Below are 14,289 nucleotides of genomic sequence, written 5' to 3' on the forward strand. Positions count from 1 at the left end.
GGGGAAAACCTCCACATTTCAAGATCTGTATTAGTCCCATCAAATGGAAAGACAAATTTTTAAGTCCAAGAAAGTAAAGGGGAGTCATATTTGTGACGAATACCATTACTGAATACCATTACCATTACTACCAACCCATTAGACCTACTGAAGCAGAAAGCAACCTGCTCTATTGTTGGCTCAAGCAGATTAAGGTGCTGCCAGCCATTTATCTAGCACATGACACTATTTATGCAGTGATTAGTCACACCCAGGTTACTCAGAACCCCACCAACCTCTCCATCTGTTTCTGATGCTTCTCTTCCCGAGCCTGTGCCTTCATCTGCTGCACCTCAATGGTGTCTGGTTTACGTCTGCGCATGTAGAGCTCATGGTTCCCCATGCATAGTGCCAAGATTCGCTTGTTAATCCGTAACCGAGGGGCATAGAATACAAAGTCCTTGGGACAAGAAAAAGGCAGCATTAGATCTGTTCTTTCAGCATAAGAAGCCCCTTGTGTATGCACTGTGGTCCCAAGACCTCAAGTGTTTTAGAGTTGCCAGGCAGCTTTTCTTAATGATGTCTAATTCATTGCTGGTGGCAGTTAGACACTTTCTGGAATCGATTTCAACCTGACAAACACACCCCAGGGCAGGAGCACCCAGTGTGCCATTCCAGTGTTCTGGGTTTCGCTGTAACACACCCCTGGCACCAAGCACACAGTGTCTTAGCTTCACCATTTCATTACAAACACCTGGTTTACCAAGCACACCGAGTCCCTGGCTTCTCCCACCTTCCTTCCCACTTCAATAATCTGTACAATAGCCTGGCCAGTCACACTGAATGTAATGTCTTGGCTCATGCCAGAAAGTGTTGAATGTTACAATCAATGGATAAATAACTTTGTTCTGTTAAGAAAGAGCAACAGCAGCAGAGAAATGCTTTCAAGCAGGAATGGAACAAGAATGACCAGAAGAACAGAAGGTACTAGCTCGCAGAGGAAATTATTAGGTCTTAAAGATGAAAGCAATTGCATTCAATATAAATTTGCAAGGAAAAAAACTTCCAGTCTACCCTATAAAATGACCTAAAGTTTCTACTTTACCTAAAGTGAAAACCTTCAGAAGATCATCCCACAGACTATTAAAGGCAACAGGTTGCAAGTGAAGCATCCACAGCTAACAGAGGTACCTTAGCTCCCTAACTCTGTTATCAGAGAATCTGCACAGTCTTAGGAGAATCAGAGACCCTAGGCAAAGAGCAACTCCCTTAAAAGCTTAAGTTTATCCTAAATCTCTACCTTCTTATCCAGAAAAAAATCATAACTATTACTTGACTACTGTAAACAGATCTCCATGCTTACATCAGCATTAATGCTACGGATGAAAAGATTCTGAGCAAAAAAATCCCAAAAAGCCCCCAAAACCAAACCCACAGAAATCATTCAGCTAAGAAGCTGAAAGTTTAATAACTTAATATGAATCTTGCTTCTTACTGGTGCTTTCTTGTCAATAGGCTTAATAACAAACTTCTTGTCATTGAATGAGATATTTCTGATCTCACTCCAAGGGAATCCAATTTTCGGTGTTAGCCTGCAGAAATAGGGAGCAAAAAGAAATAAGAGAGCCCAAAGTCATTTCAAATTCTTGACTTAGAATATAAAGCTCAAAATTATACCAAATCCACCCTTGTATTTCAGTGTTCTTATGGTAGTTGAAATCAGCAGACAAAATTAGTCACGCAGATGAAATACAAACATAAGAAGCCGTTTTTCAATCTCACTTTTTTTTTTTTTTTTTTTTTTTAATGAAAAAGAGAACTGGAGAATGCATCTATAGCAGGAAGACTAGAGATAAATATGAAATTATCCTGAAAAGATTTGCCAATTGCTTGCACTTGTTGGTCCAAAGAAGCACATTTTATGGATTATTCTGGCAATGTCAAAAACACAGCCAAGACTGATACAGATATTGTGGAGCTAAGTTAAAGATTTGAATTCCAGGAGAGATTGGCTTTGAATGACTTTATATTGGAAAGGAGCTGAAGGCAACAAAAGAGAGAGGGGTTTATTACCTATCATTCTGCTCATAAATGTTGAGTCCAAGAGCGTCTACACCTAGCCAGAGCTCAGAGCCTTTCTTGTTTTTAATGTTGAAGTAGTTCACACCATACATTTCCAGATCTTGTGCAATTTTCAGGTACTCCAAGACAGCATCTTCTCTGCAGCATGTAAAAAGAAAGCAAAGATATTTTTTTTAGAGTTTTTAAGCCCTTAGAACAAGAAGGTGATATCTTCACATGAAGACAGAGAATCAACAAGCTGGCAAAGATTCTAAGCATCACCCTAGTAGATAATTACAAACTGCAAACTCACTCTTGTTTTACTAAGAGCAGTGAGCTGATGTGGACCAGCAAGAGCAGAGGCACGTGTACCTAGTTACTCTGTGCAAAAGAACCTTAAATACAGCAATTTCACACTGCATCAGTTACCTAATCATTCCTCGATGTTCCTCATGCCACACCTGGATCCTCTCCTCCCACTGGTCCTTGTTAAGCTTGTGCTGCTCCAAAACTCTGGAAAGGAAAGAGTACACATGGGATGTTTAAAACCAAGCACTACATATATGCACACACACAATCAGATTACTCTGTAATAATGCTTCATTAAATACTCCATTGGCATCAGAGTTCCCCCACAAAAATCTTCCAAGAAATACAGTTTTATTGAAAGGCTAGATAGAGACACAATGGTCAGTATTCAGACTTCTAACAAACGACAAATTTTATTCAGTTTTGCTTCTCCTTGTAGCATTATTTTGTTTTGGAGCTTCTCTCACTAACTCTGATTAGAGATTCAGAGTATCAATAGGAAGTTTAAGTTCTTAATTAACTGAATAATAATCTAAATGCTCAAAGTCGCACAAGGCTATATTTTATTTTGAGCACTGCATTAAAAAAAAATTAAAAAATCATGAACCCTTTAAGAGAAAGAATGTTTAAGACTATCCAGCTTCACTTGCCTTTGTGGGAGCAGTTTGTCACTAGCAAGGTAGCCAGATTTGTGCACATCTTTGTTGAAGTCTCCGTATTTGGACTGGACGGCATAAGAAGCCAGAAGGACAGCTGTTTCTGGAGGACAGTAAATGTCATCATTCAGAATTGCCTCCTTCACTTGGAGGAAGAAAAGGCGCTGTGTGATGTCCTGGATCAGCTCTTCTGCCACATCTTCTGGGTAGAACTTGGCACGGAATTTGAAAAGCAGGGGGCTTTCTTTACGTACATCCTGTGCTGTGACCTGGAACAGAGGTAGCAGATTTTAGAGCCCATATACCAAGGGAATAGGAGCAGTTTGCAAACAGGAAGATAAACATGCACTAGAAAAAAAAATTCTCTTCTCCAATGCAGAAGAGAGTGGGCAGAAAAGCAAGGATTTTCAATTACTCACTGCTAAATACCTCATCACTTCTCCCCACTGGACTTAAACAAGCCAGCAGTTATGACCAGTGGTATCTAAGTTACTTTCCAGGTTTCTCCCCAACAAAGATGCTTACATGAGCATGACACCAGCCTTTTACCAGGAAGGGTAACAGATCTGGCCTGGTAACAAACAGAGCTAGATGTAGGACCAGGTCAGACACCACAACTCCTCACACAGTGGGGAGGGAGTGTGTGGGCACCACAACACCAACTCATTGATCTTGCGCTAGTTGAGGTGCATGGATAGGCAAGAACAGATCCCTGACAAAAGCATAGAGACTGAATTTGCCCCTGCCCTCTCAGAGAAGGGAACAAGGACAAGCAGAATCTTGGAGCAAACATACCTTTTTGTTCAATTTTAGCCATGTTGAGAAACCCTTTGTGTCTTGATACTGAAGTCCAAAAAACCAGACCTCTCGCAAACCAATCGTCTTGACAACCTGAAAGAAAGGTTTTTATTAGCAAGATAGCAAGATCCATAGATGGACTGAACTTACCAGTGGCTGAGAACATGTTAGAGGTAAGTTCAGACAAAGACAGACAGTGCCCTGACCACCTGCTTGTCCTGCTACAGTGTATAGAAAGATGATTTGGCATCTTAGAGGTCTTAAGTAGATGTGTGTAATATTCTTTCTTCTCCTTCAGCTCTTTAAGGCTTGTTGCTATTTATAACAACAGCTGGGACATTATTTTTTTCAGCTACTTATAAGCCAACATGTACAGCCAAAATACAATGCAACAGCTCTGACAGGTTTAGTAACTGCCAGGAATGAGGAACACAGCTCCATTTTCAGGTACACCCCACATTTACCATGCAAATATACTATTCCTGGGCAAGTCATGAATCACCCTGCTAGGCTGTGCTACTTTAAGGTTTGTTTCTACTCCACTGATAGCAACAGACAGGCCTTTCATACAGCTCTTTACTGAGCAGCACCATTAAGAGGAAGTGCAGAGGCTAAATCCATATGCTATCCCTCGTGCCAGGACAAAGAGCCAATACAGACATTAACTACACCACTATGTAAACTCTCTCAGTAGTTATTTCCCTAGCACACCAGGCATGCTATGTAAATAAAAATTAAGAAGGCTTTAAAGATGTGTTGTGAAAAGAGACAAGAGCCTCATGGTGGGACAGCAAGACTTCTGCAGTACAGTGCCACTGTTGGTTAAAACAAGAGGGAAGTTTCTCCAAAGCCTGATTGCTATCAAGACAACCCCCTTTGTTCCCTGAAAAACCTGGGACATGCCACAGGGTGCAGCAAGTCTACACAGTGAAGTTCCCTAATATCCCTCCTGAAGACCCAGGAGTTAGTCTCATACTGGCAAACAAGGCACCTACTGCTCACCTCCATTACTGGACAAGAAAGGGGAAAGAGGAAGACATCTGTCTTCAGGTTGGCATGGTTCCTAAAGTACAACAATGTTAGCTGTTTTCACAGCCATTCAACTTGGGTTTGCTCAGAGCTTGCCCCTTTCAAAGGGGCTAACAGATGCAGAGACTGAGAATTGCCCTGTGAAAACCAGCTGCCAGGTCAGTTGATATAATTTTGTACTGCCCAAAGGTGCACTCTGTTCCCTTCTGATGTAGTCCCTACTTTGGTAAGATACAGCACCAAAGACAGAGGTTCCCCACAAACACATTAGATTGTTTAGGGCCTGGATCAGACATTTATTCTGGGCTTTCAAAAGCAGCATTAGGGCCTTTGCTCCTTTCAGGCAGAAAAATCAAATGCAGTTTTCAGCAGAGGCATGCCATTGGTGGCACACACAGAGACAAAACCTAGACTAGGTCATGCTGTCCACATACATCATCCCACTGGGTTCCTGAAATTATTCAGCCTGTCCTTGCTGGAGCATGAGCTGGAGAGTTGGGCTAGAGCCCCTGCAGATTATGGGGAATGCAGGTCCCGTGTGTATCATGCAGCAGGATGAACACAGCTGAGAAGGCTTTCGGAGAAGAATCACAGTTTCCTGTGTACATGCAGTTTTGGACACTGCAATATAAGAAAGATATTAATCTCTGATATTAAGATATGAGAGAGGGTCCAAAGGGGGCAATGAAGATGAAGGGACTTGAGGGGAAGGCATATAAGAAGCAGCTGAGGGCACTTGGTCTGTTCAGCCTGGAGAAGAGGGGACTGAGAGGGGACCTCATCAGTCTACAACTTCCTCATGAGGGCAGGAGGAGGGGCATTGATCACTTTCCTGTGGTAAGCAGGGACCAAACCCAAGGAAATGGCCTGAAGTTGTCATGGAAGGTTTAGGTCAGATACCAGAAAAAAAGATTCTTCACCCAGAAGGTGGCTGGGCACTAGAACTGGTTGCCCATGGAAGTAGTCACAGTACCATTTTTGACAGAGCTGAAGAAAAGTTTGGACATCGATCTCAGAAACCTGGTGTGATTCTTGAGGATGGTCCTGTGTTGGATGCAATGATCTTTCTAGGTCCCTTCCAAACCAATGTATTCTGTGATTAGAAGCAGATGGTTCAAGGAGGGGAAGAAAGGCTGTTCTAGACCCCAAGAATAGCTCTGTTCTTGAAAGCATTAACATATGAATGGAATGGAAGCTCCTCACTCGACTGCATGGGTCTGCTTTCCTCTCTTCCACTTGACAGCAGCTTATGCCTGGGAATTCCACAGGCTGGACTGCCAGCAAGCAGCTGAAAGGCTCCACACTGTGGTCCCACACAAAAGGACTTTTATTCCACAGCAGAAGCCTGCACAGCAATAGCAGAGACAAACAGGAGCTGGGGGCAGAGAAGAGGGGAGACAGCACAGCACTCACCATCACAGTCCCAAGCTGCCACTGAACTAAGGCAATGAGGATAATCCTCCTCCCTCCTCAGCTTTAGCAGGCTATTTAGTTCCATTTAGCAAAGGGGAAAGCATGAAAAAGAAACAGCTTTCTACAGCTGCAAGGAATCTGGCTGGCAGCAGCATAATTATGTCTGGGGGTGTACAGCACTCAGAGCCCTAATGAACTGTGAGATGTTCCAAAAAGCAAACAGCTACTGGCAGTGGCTACAGATGGAGAGGGGCTGGCACAAAGGATGGGAGAATAGAGAGTACTGTTTAACACAGACCACAGCACTTAAATTCCTAAAATCTCCACTCTCATCTGGAGAGCAGCATCTTTTTTTCATGCCAGGGGGAGCATTAAGTCAATCACTGGGTCTTGTTTAGCCTGCTGGATAAAGCTCAGTTTACAATGGGCAACAGATTGGATTCAGCCTTAAAATCCAGCTGTTCCATGGTACTTTAACCAGCTACTACAAAACTCTTAATTGAGTACTACCTTTAGCTTAAAATTCTACTCAGTAAGTTATACTGATATAGAGAAAAAGGTGCTTTTCTGGTGACTCACTTCAACCTCTGCAGGAAGTCTAAGCACAGATTAGTAGGGGTTTTTACTTATGGTCAGAAAAGAAACAGAAGATCTTCCAGGTAACCTTTTCTCTCACTCCTTACTGTTTTCTAGGTCTGCATGACAATTCCTGCCCTTCCCCTCTGCACTCACCCAACTCCCTCTGAACTCTGTTCTTGCCATTGGGTGCTGCTCCACAGCAGAAGACGGAGCCTCTTAGATGTACATTTTATCATCAAGGTGATGACTGAAAATGCCTGTCATTCTCAGCCCAGGAAACACACCACCACACTGGCAAACAAATACAGATTCTGATGAAAGCACTATTTACACACAGGCAAGACCAAAGCAAGCAAGCAGAGGAAAAGGCGTTCCACTTGGATCATGCTCCTGCTTCAAAAGCCAAATCATCTCAGGCTATATCATGGTACGAGTGCCTTGAATGCTGCCCTAGTTAAAGGTGAGGTAGGTCTCACCCTTTCTACAACAGGCACATCAAATACATCTGAGAGAAAACTGCCAGCTAACCTTACTGCTGGAGGAGCTCTGAACTGGTGCCATACCTGCAGTTTCACATGGCAGTCAAAAATAACTTAGACCATGGTCTTCCAGGTACCCTAACTTAGTACCAAGATAGGCAGCCACAAATATTCAACTCTTCCCCCTCCATTTAGCTGGCCGATGTACTCCTAATTTTCCCTTCCAAAGTGCTAAAACGCCATTGTGCTTAACTACAGGACCTTCAAGTTTTTGTACTTACTGCAGTTTGCCATTGACATCTTTAGCAACAAGCAGTCCATTTTTGGTTGGAACTACTGCTTTTCTAAAAGTCAGAAAGTTTCCACATGTTCCTGTGAAATTTGAGATGCATTTCCATGCCACTCAACCACAAGCCTTCATAACAGGAACAAGAGTTTACTGGAGCAACCAGCCACTATCCTGAGACTTGCTGCTTTCTACCATGAAACTGCCTTAGTAAGTTTTGGTTTCAGTGCTTTCACCTAGTGGATCAAGTGTTCCAGAGCCATTTCCTATGTATTTAAACACTACTAAGTAGGACCTTACCAAGGCTAAAGATTTCTCTTACACTCTCTCTCCTCAAAAAGCTTAGTTTGCAGGCCATGAGACACCAACCACTTTATTCCAAACACAGCTCAACTCAGATGGAGTTACTCAAAATTCAAGAGGGCTTACAGCCTGTGCTGTAAGCTTAAGCAGACATGAAAGAAGTCTGACAAACTGGTACTCTACAAAACCACTAAATTCACTGCAGCAGATAAACAAGAAGGAAGCTGCTAAGCATTACCAAGATTTCTAGCTGCACAACTACCTTGGTGGCCATGCAGATAGAAAAGCAAGGCAAGACAAGCCAGGGCACACAAATTCAGAATCTTAGGAGACCTGGCTCTTCATGAAATCTGAAAGAACTTTAAGAATGAAAAAGAAAATGAAACAAATGTAGCCCCCAGCACACATTCCATGCGTATGACTCAGTACTGAACATAAAATACAGCATCAGTGACTACGTTTAAAGTCTGCAGACAGATGCTTATTGTTATAATTTTAATCCATATATAAGTGCATGTTTCTATTACAAGCTTAGTTTTGACCCCAAAAGCTCACAATAATGAGGAAAAACATCTTCGGAAGGCTAACCACGTTTTTAAATTTTGAAGTTATAGCTACTGAAGTTTTTCTCATGTCACTTTTTTTAACCTGTGACTTGTCTACATGGCTCTTAATTGGACAGAAATCACCTTTAAGGAGATTGGATGCTCAATGTTTCAAGCTAGAATCAATTTACCAAAAAAAAATTGAAGTTTAAGAGGCAAAAGAGTGAAGACACACAATTCCAAAGCCCTCCAGAGCAACAAGTAACCAAGAAGTTTCACCAGACAACAGATTAATCTTTAATGTGTAGAAGACATACAATGCAAAGCACTACTTTGGTTTACTGACTGCTCCCCAGACCAGCTGAACTTCAGTCCAATACAGAAAAGGGTCAAAGGAGGAAAACAAGCAGCTATCACTGTTGCAGTGCCTATGCTCTGCAACCCCAGGAAAGCAATATTTCAAGGTACCAGGGAAGTAATCAGGCCTATGGGACAAGCAGCACCTCTGACATGCATAGCCCATCCTTGATCTCTTTCAATCCATCACTGGCAGCTGAGGAATGGGAGCAAAATTACAGTTCTTGCTGGCGAATCAGTAAGCACTGAAGTTCAGCAGATGTTGTTAAGAGGTGCATCAGCAAAGCTGAAGAAGACAGACAGTACAGTGCTGTCTCACTTAATCCAGGTTTTATCCATGCACACAAGCCTAAGATATTTAAGCTAAAGCTGTACAGTTACAAGATTAGGGAATAGGAAGAGTTCTAGTATAAATCATGATGTTACTGGATATGAATATCAGTGGTATTTCTACAGCCAGCTACTTTGGGGCAGAAACCACTTCCTACAAAGCAGTGAAGCATCTGCATTGTTCTGTCACTACAAAAATTCACTTTGAAATTTACCTAGCAGGAAAAAGGCAGACAGGAACATTTCTACCTCATGCCTATTTACATATTATTACTATGGAACTTCAGACTCAAATGCTTTTCTCTCCTCATTAAGCTAAAATCTTGCTACAAGCTTTCCAAAATCTTCTGAATCCTATTCAGAGTGGGCCAAAATCATGTGTGGCATAATGAATACATTAATCTACCTTCATACAGGACAGGTGAAAATAATTACTGCCTAAATGTTACTGAGCAAAACCAGCAGATTGCACTGAGGTAGCCATGCAGCTAAAAAGCTTAGTATTGCTTAGCAGCTTCCTTCTTGCTTAACTCAGAACTGACAGTTCAAAGTGAAAGGGCAACTCAGGGCAAAAAGATGCTGGGTATCTTAAAATTTTTCTGTACAAGAGTCAAAAATCAGGTTTCACACCAGAAGTTAAAGTACTGCAACAGCAAAACCATACATCTGCTTTGTAGAGGAGCTCTCCCTTCCCTCAAAAAAGCACTGATGAAAGCAGATCTTTTTCCAGAACCAGCATCATGCAGAAAATACTAGATTACCAAGACCAGGGGCACAACATGGCTTAAGGGAGCCAGAAAATAAACAGAAGTAATTTTATTTTTATGCACCCCATTGAGGGACCCCAGACAACCTAAGGTTAGAAACTGAGGCAGAGTGAACAATGACCAGCCAGAGAGCAGTCACAATGTCATCAGGGACAACAGCACTGGACTACCCCTTTACAGGAACCAATACACACAAACAACTCAGTCATGTGAAAGATACTGGATGTGTAACAGCTGACAATACATTTAAAGGTATGTCCCTTTCCTAAAGAGAGCAAGTTTTATGTCAACCAGACCTTTTAGAAAAAACAAATGTTTAAAAGTAGCCTCAGACACATTTTTTCCCCTCAATTTCCAGCTTCACCTACAATCCAACTTAGGTGAAGTAAGCACTGCCTCAACTTAGAAACTCAGTTCTGCAACAGCATTTGTTTTCTCCCTTGGCAAAGTGTTTACTGTGGAAAAAGCAAAATAAAACTTCTGTTTAGACAGGTGCTGTGTGAAATACAGTGAAGGGAGGAAAATGTGCAGCTGTTTGGGAGTATGACAAAGGAGTGAAATCAATTACTAGACATGAAGAGCTGCTATATAGGAAATATGACTGGATGCTTCTCAGAGAAGAACTGATGAAGCCCAAGTCTGCCAGCAATGCCAGTTTGTAACATAAGTCACAGATGACATAGAGCTGACTGAAAATATCATGTGCAGATTAAAAATATTATTGACATGAGTAGTATTGTTTCTCAGCACTTGGTGCTTTGCATGAATAACAGCAGAAGCCAGATATTGAAAGATAATCATGGGAACTATCCACATCAGGAACAGCCCCTAAAAAAAAAAAAAAAAAAAAAAAATTCATTTTTTGATAAATTTGGGGGCATGCCACCTCAGCTTCATTAGCAAATACTCTCATGAACCAACTGTGGCAGAGTTCCATGTTGCACACGTGGATTCTGGATAGAACTTGGCTTTCACTTTTATCAATCCAAACCTGTCAGATCTGAGACAACACAGAACTAAAATATGCAGGAGCTACTACAGAGTAAGACAGACAGCTGAGAACTACACTGCAACTCAGAACTTTTTTGAAAGCCTTTCTATTTTTCCCATTATGAAACGATGTTCTTTCACTAAAGCTTTGGAACTCACTCCATTTCAGGGCTGGGCTGCAAAGAGCAATATATCATCTAGTGTTGAATCATCCAGCTGAGTACAAGAGAAAACAGTAGTTTGTGGTTAAAGATCTAAAAAAAATATATACAAAAATTTAAATTATATTTGCCGGCCCCAAATGAAATAGCTGACTTCAGTGGGTGAATCCCTTAATTTTCTCTCTTCCTTATGATAGGTACTATGTAGATCTAACCCCAGAATGTTTAGCTCTATTGAACCACACCCAAATCTGACATATCTGGTCTGGCAGTTCCCTCATCTTGTCATTAGTCCAAGATTCAATTTGCATATCTTTGAGCTATGAATTTACTGTTCCCATTTTTCTCCAAGGAGCAAATCTATGGCAAATTACAGCAGAAAAACATAGTAGAGTCCGTAAAAGTTTCACCCCCTGCAGCTGGTAATGTCTGTCTTCTGCTGTTCCAGCTTTGGGCTGCACGTACCTCCTTGCTTCTATTTGCACCAAAGCGGCAGGAGATTTGTCTACCCAGTGAAAGCAGGCAAAGGCTGAAGTACCCCATGCAGACAGCCCAAGGTAGTATCACTGTATCACTCATTCACTGCTCTTAAGGTTTTCCTCAGGGCTTGAAAGGAGTACAGAATATCACTTTACCTGCACTTAAAGGTTGCAGCAGCATTTGAAACCCAGCTAAGCCTCTCCTGGTTTAGAGACCAACTACCCTTTGGAATCAATTACACAATTCTTGCAGGTAAGTCAGGCAAAAATAGCTTACTAGATCCCCATAAAACTTTTCTTACAAAGACTGCATATATCTACTGCTTTCCAATTACTATTATTGTGAGCCATAGAGCCAATTCCATTCACTAGAAGCAATAGTGCCTAACTTAGTCTTGGAGATTAAAAAATGCAGTAGTTTGGGGAAAAAAAGTACAATTTCTTACTGTGCTGAGTTCTCTTCAAGCTATTACATATAGTGACACTCAATCTTTGAAGTCCTTTAGAAATTATTTGATGTTACCTCAATAGAATTACAATGTCTTTATTAAGTTTTTATCTTCTGCAGCTCCATCACTTACCTGATCAAAGAGTTGCTTCCCTGTGGTGTTGGGCTGGATGGCAAACTCCAGCTCAGCATCCATGGTGGTAACACGCACACTGATCTGGAAGACAGAAAAATGCATAATTACAACACATGCTCGAAGTGATGCTATCCAATAATGAAAATGAACATATGCCCAGGACCAGGAAGCAGCTCTCCAGCCTCCAGGAACTTCACTACCAGCACTCACGAAGTCATCTGCTCTGCCAGCATGGTACTCAGAGTTTTCCTGTAGAATATAACTTTCCTGTTTTACAGGGGTTTTATCCTCTCTGGTCCTACAAATATTCACATGTACTGACACACACGAGACCCATTTACATCTTACAAAATTTAATTTCCAGAGTAGAACATCGTGGTGTCTTTCACAAAAGCAGAGATGTTCCAAAACTCAGTGCACACGAGAAGACATCCAACCCTTTTCTTCAGTTGAAGGGTGAACATCAAGGAAGTTCCCAGAAGTATTAACAACTCAGTCTGCCATGGAAGGCTGGTCAATAATAACAACATGCTTCCAGTCTTTGTGAGTATTTGGAGATGTTATAAGGCACAATCCCTGACATGCTCCAGGGGCTGTGAGTATGAAGCAGACAGGATGCAAAGGTGCCCTCACAGGCTAAGACAAAAAGGCTACATGCTGGACATGAGAACACTTCCCATAGCAGTAAGGCTGCCAATACTGCTTCCCAATTCTTTCAGGGAGATGAAAGACTTCTAAAAACTGCAGAAATTGTTTAGGCGTTATTTAAAATTGCAATCAAGATTTCACAACTATACTAGCCTTAGATGCAAGACCCTGAATGGTCTTCCAGAAGAAATGTTATATGATGCACTATTTTGACAGGAATGTCTCACCACACATTTTCACTTGTGGAATGAAAGTGGGAAGGAAGGGAGTTAGCAGCTTCATCCCACAGAAGCAGGAAGACATACACACACCTTTCACTTACCATGAAGCAAGTTAAACAGCAGAGGCATTTCACCTCAAATGCTAGTGTAAAACACTGCTGATCCCATTCAAAACTCCTGATAATTACTGGGAAACATGATTTAGATGCTTGGGGCTAGACAGAAACAGTCTTGGCCTGAAAGCAGATGCCTTAACTTTAGGCCAGGGAAAGTGAAGTCTGTGAGTACACCAAGCTGCCTGAGAATCCAATTCTATTTGCATGTCCATCAACTAAGAAAGGTAAAGTTTGGGGTTTTTTTTGGTTTTTTGGGGGGTTTTTTGGGTGTTTGTTGTTGTTGTTTGTTTTTTGTGGGATTTTTTTTTTGCTTTTGTTTTTTGTTTTTTGGGGGGGTTTCTTGCTATTTTCAGTGCAATCAATCTTATTAGTACACTCCACCAGGCTTCCAGTGGTGAGGGGTGGAGGGAATTACACTGTGAACAGCTTTAAGAACAACTCAAGTCATATTTGGACTATAAGCTAACTGCATGACACAAGAGACTGAAAAAGCAAGAGTAAGCAGAGAAATATTCAAGGAACCACATAATACCAATATGATCACAGTTCTGATTCCTGTATTTCTACCAGAAATATGTACAGATTTCACATCTTGTTTACTAAGAAACCAGACTGCAAGAGAACTAGAACCAGGGTTTTTTTCCAATAAGCAAAAAATGTTCTGCTACTTCAATCTAGGTAAGTGCCAAAAAGAAATCACTAACTATAACAAATACTTTTTGAGGTTTCCCAGAAAGCCTGCTTCAGAGTAGGCACACCACTATTTTGACCTTGAGATCCTCTTGAGATAAACCTAAAGGTTTTCTTGTTATAAGTTAAGCTAAAAATTCTGCAAGGTTAAAGGCAGGCTTAGCATAGCTAAGCTGAAGTACACATAAGTTGAAGTTCTAGCTGTTTCATGCGAAAGGAATGCTATTTAGACATTACTAGAACAAAGATATCATGAACAAGTATATCAGGAATAAGTTGGTTTTGAAATCCTCTAAACCTTCTAACACAAGGTCAAAATAAGGCAAAACCATCCCACAGAAGTAGCAAGGTAAGCACAAATGGCCTAAACTCATAAGAATGAAGCATATTTATTTTTATTTAGCATCTTTCAATAGCATATAGATGCCCTTAGTTTTCTTAGTGTACACCATCCCAAAATTATTCATTTCAAATCCTAGACCTTGACAAATGGGTTGATTTCATGGTGC

The 14,289-nt window shown here is 41.3% G+C and overlaps 1 protein-coding gene across 1 annotated transcript in view; it reads right to left on the minus strand.

Annotated features, from left to right (window-relative positions):
- The window catches only part of LOC136374128 (moesin-like), a 41,765-nt gene that overhangs the window by 6,944 nt on the left and 20,532 nt on the right, over positions 1 to 14,289 (minus strand). The window contains exons 2-8 of the mRNA XM_066339316.1: positions 12,103 to 12,186; positions 3,801 to 3,896; positions 3,000 to 3,274; positions 2,470 to 2,553; positions 2,053 to 2,199; positions 1,475 to 1,571; positions 276 to 439 (exon numbers count right to left, since the gene is read on the minus strand). Of these exons, the coding sequence (XP_066195413.1) occupies positions 276 to 439; positions 1,475 to 1,571; positions 2,053 to 2,199; positions 2,470 to 2,553; positions 3,000 to 3,274; positions 3,801 to 3,896; positions 12,103 to 12,186 (947 nt within the window). The remainder of the gene's footprint in view (positions 1 to 275; positions 440 to 1,474; positions 1,572 to 2,052; positions 2,200 to 2,469; positions 2,554 to 2,999; positions 3,275 to 3,800; positions 3,897 to 12,102; positions 12,187 to 14,289) is intronic.

This window comes from Sylvia atricapilla, chromosome Z (assembly GCF_009819655.1).
Source record: "Sylvia atricapilla isolate bSylAtr1 chromosome Z, bSylAtr1.pri, whole genome shotgun sequence".
In the NCBI taxonomy this organism is placed as follows: domain Eukaryota; kingdom Metazoa; phylum Chordata; class Aves; order Passeriformes; family Sylviidae; genus Sylvia; species Sylvia atricapilla.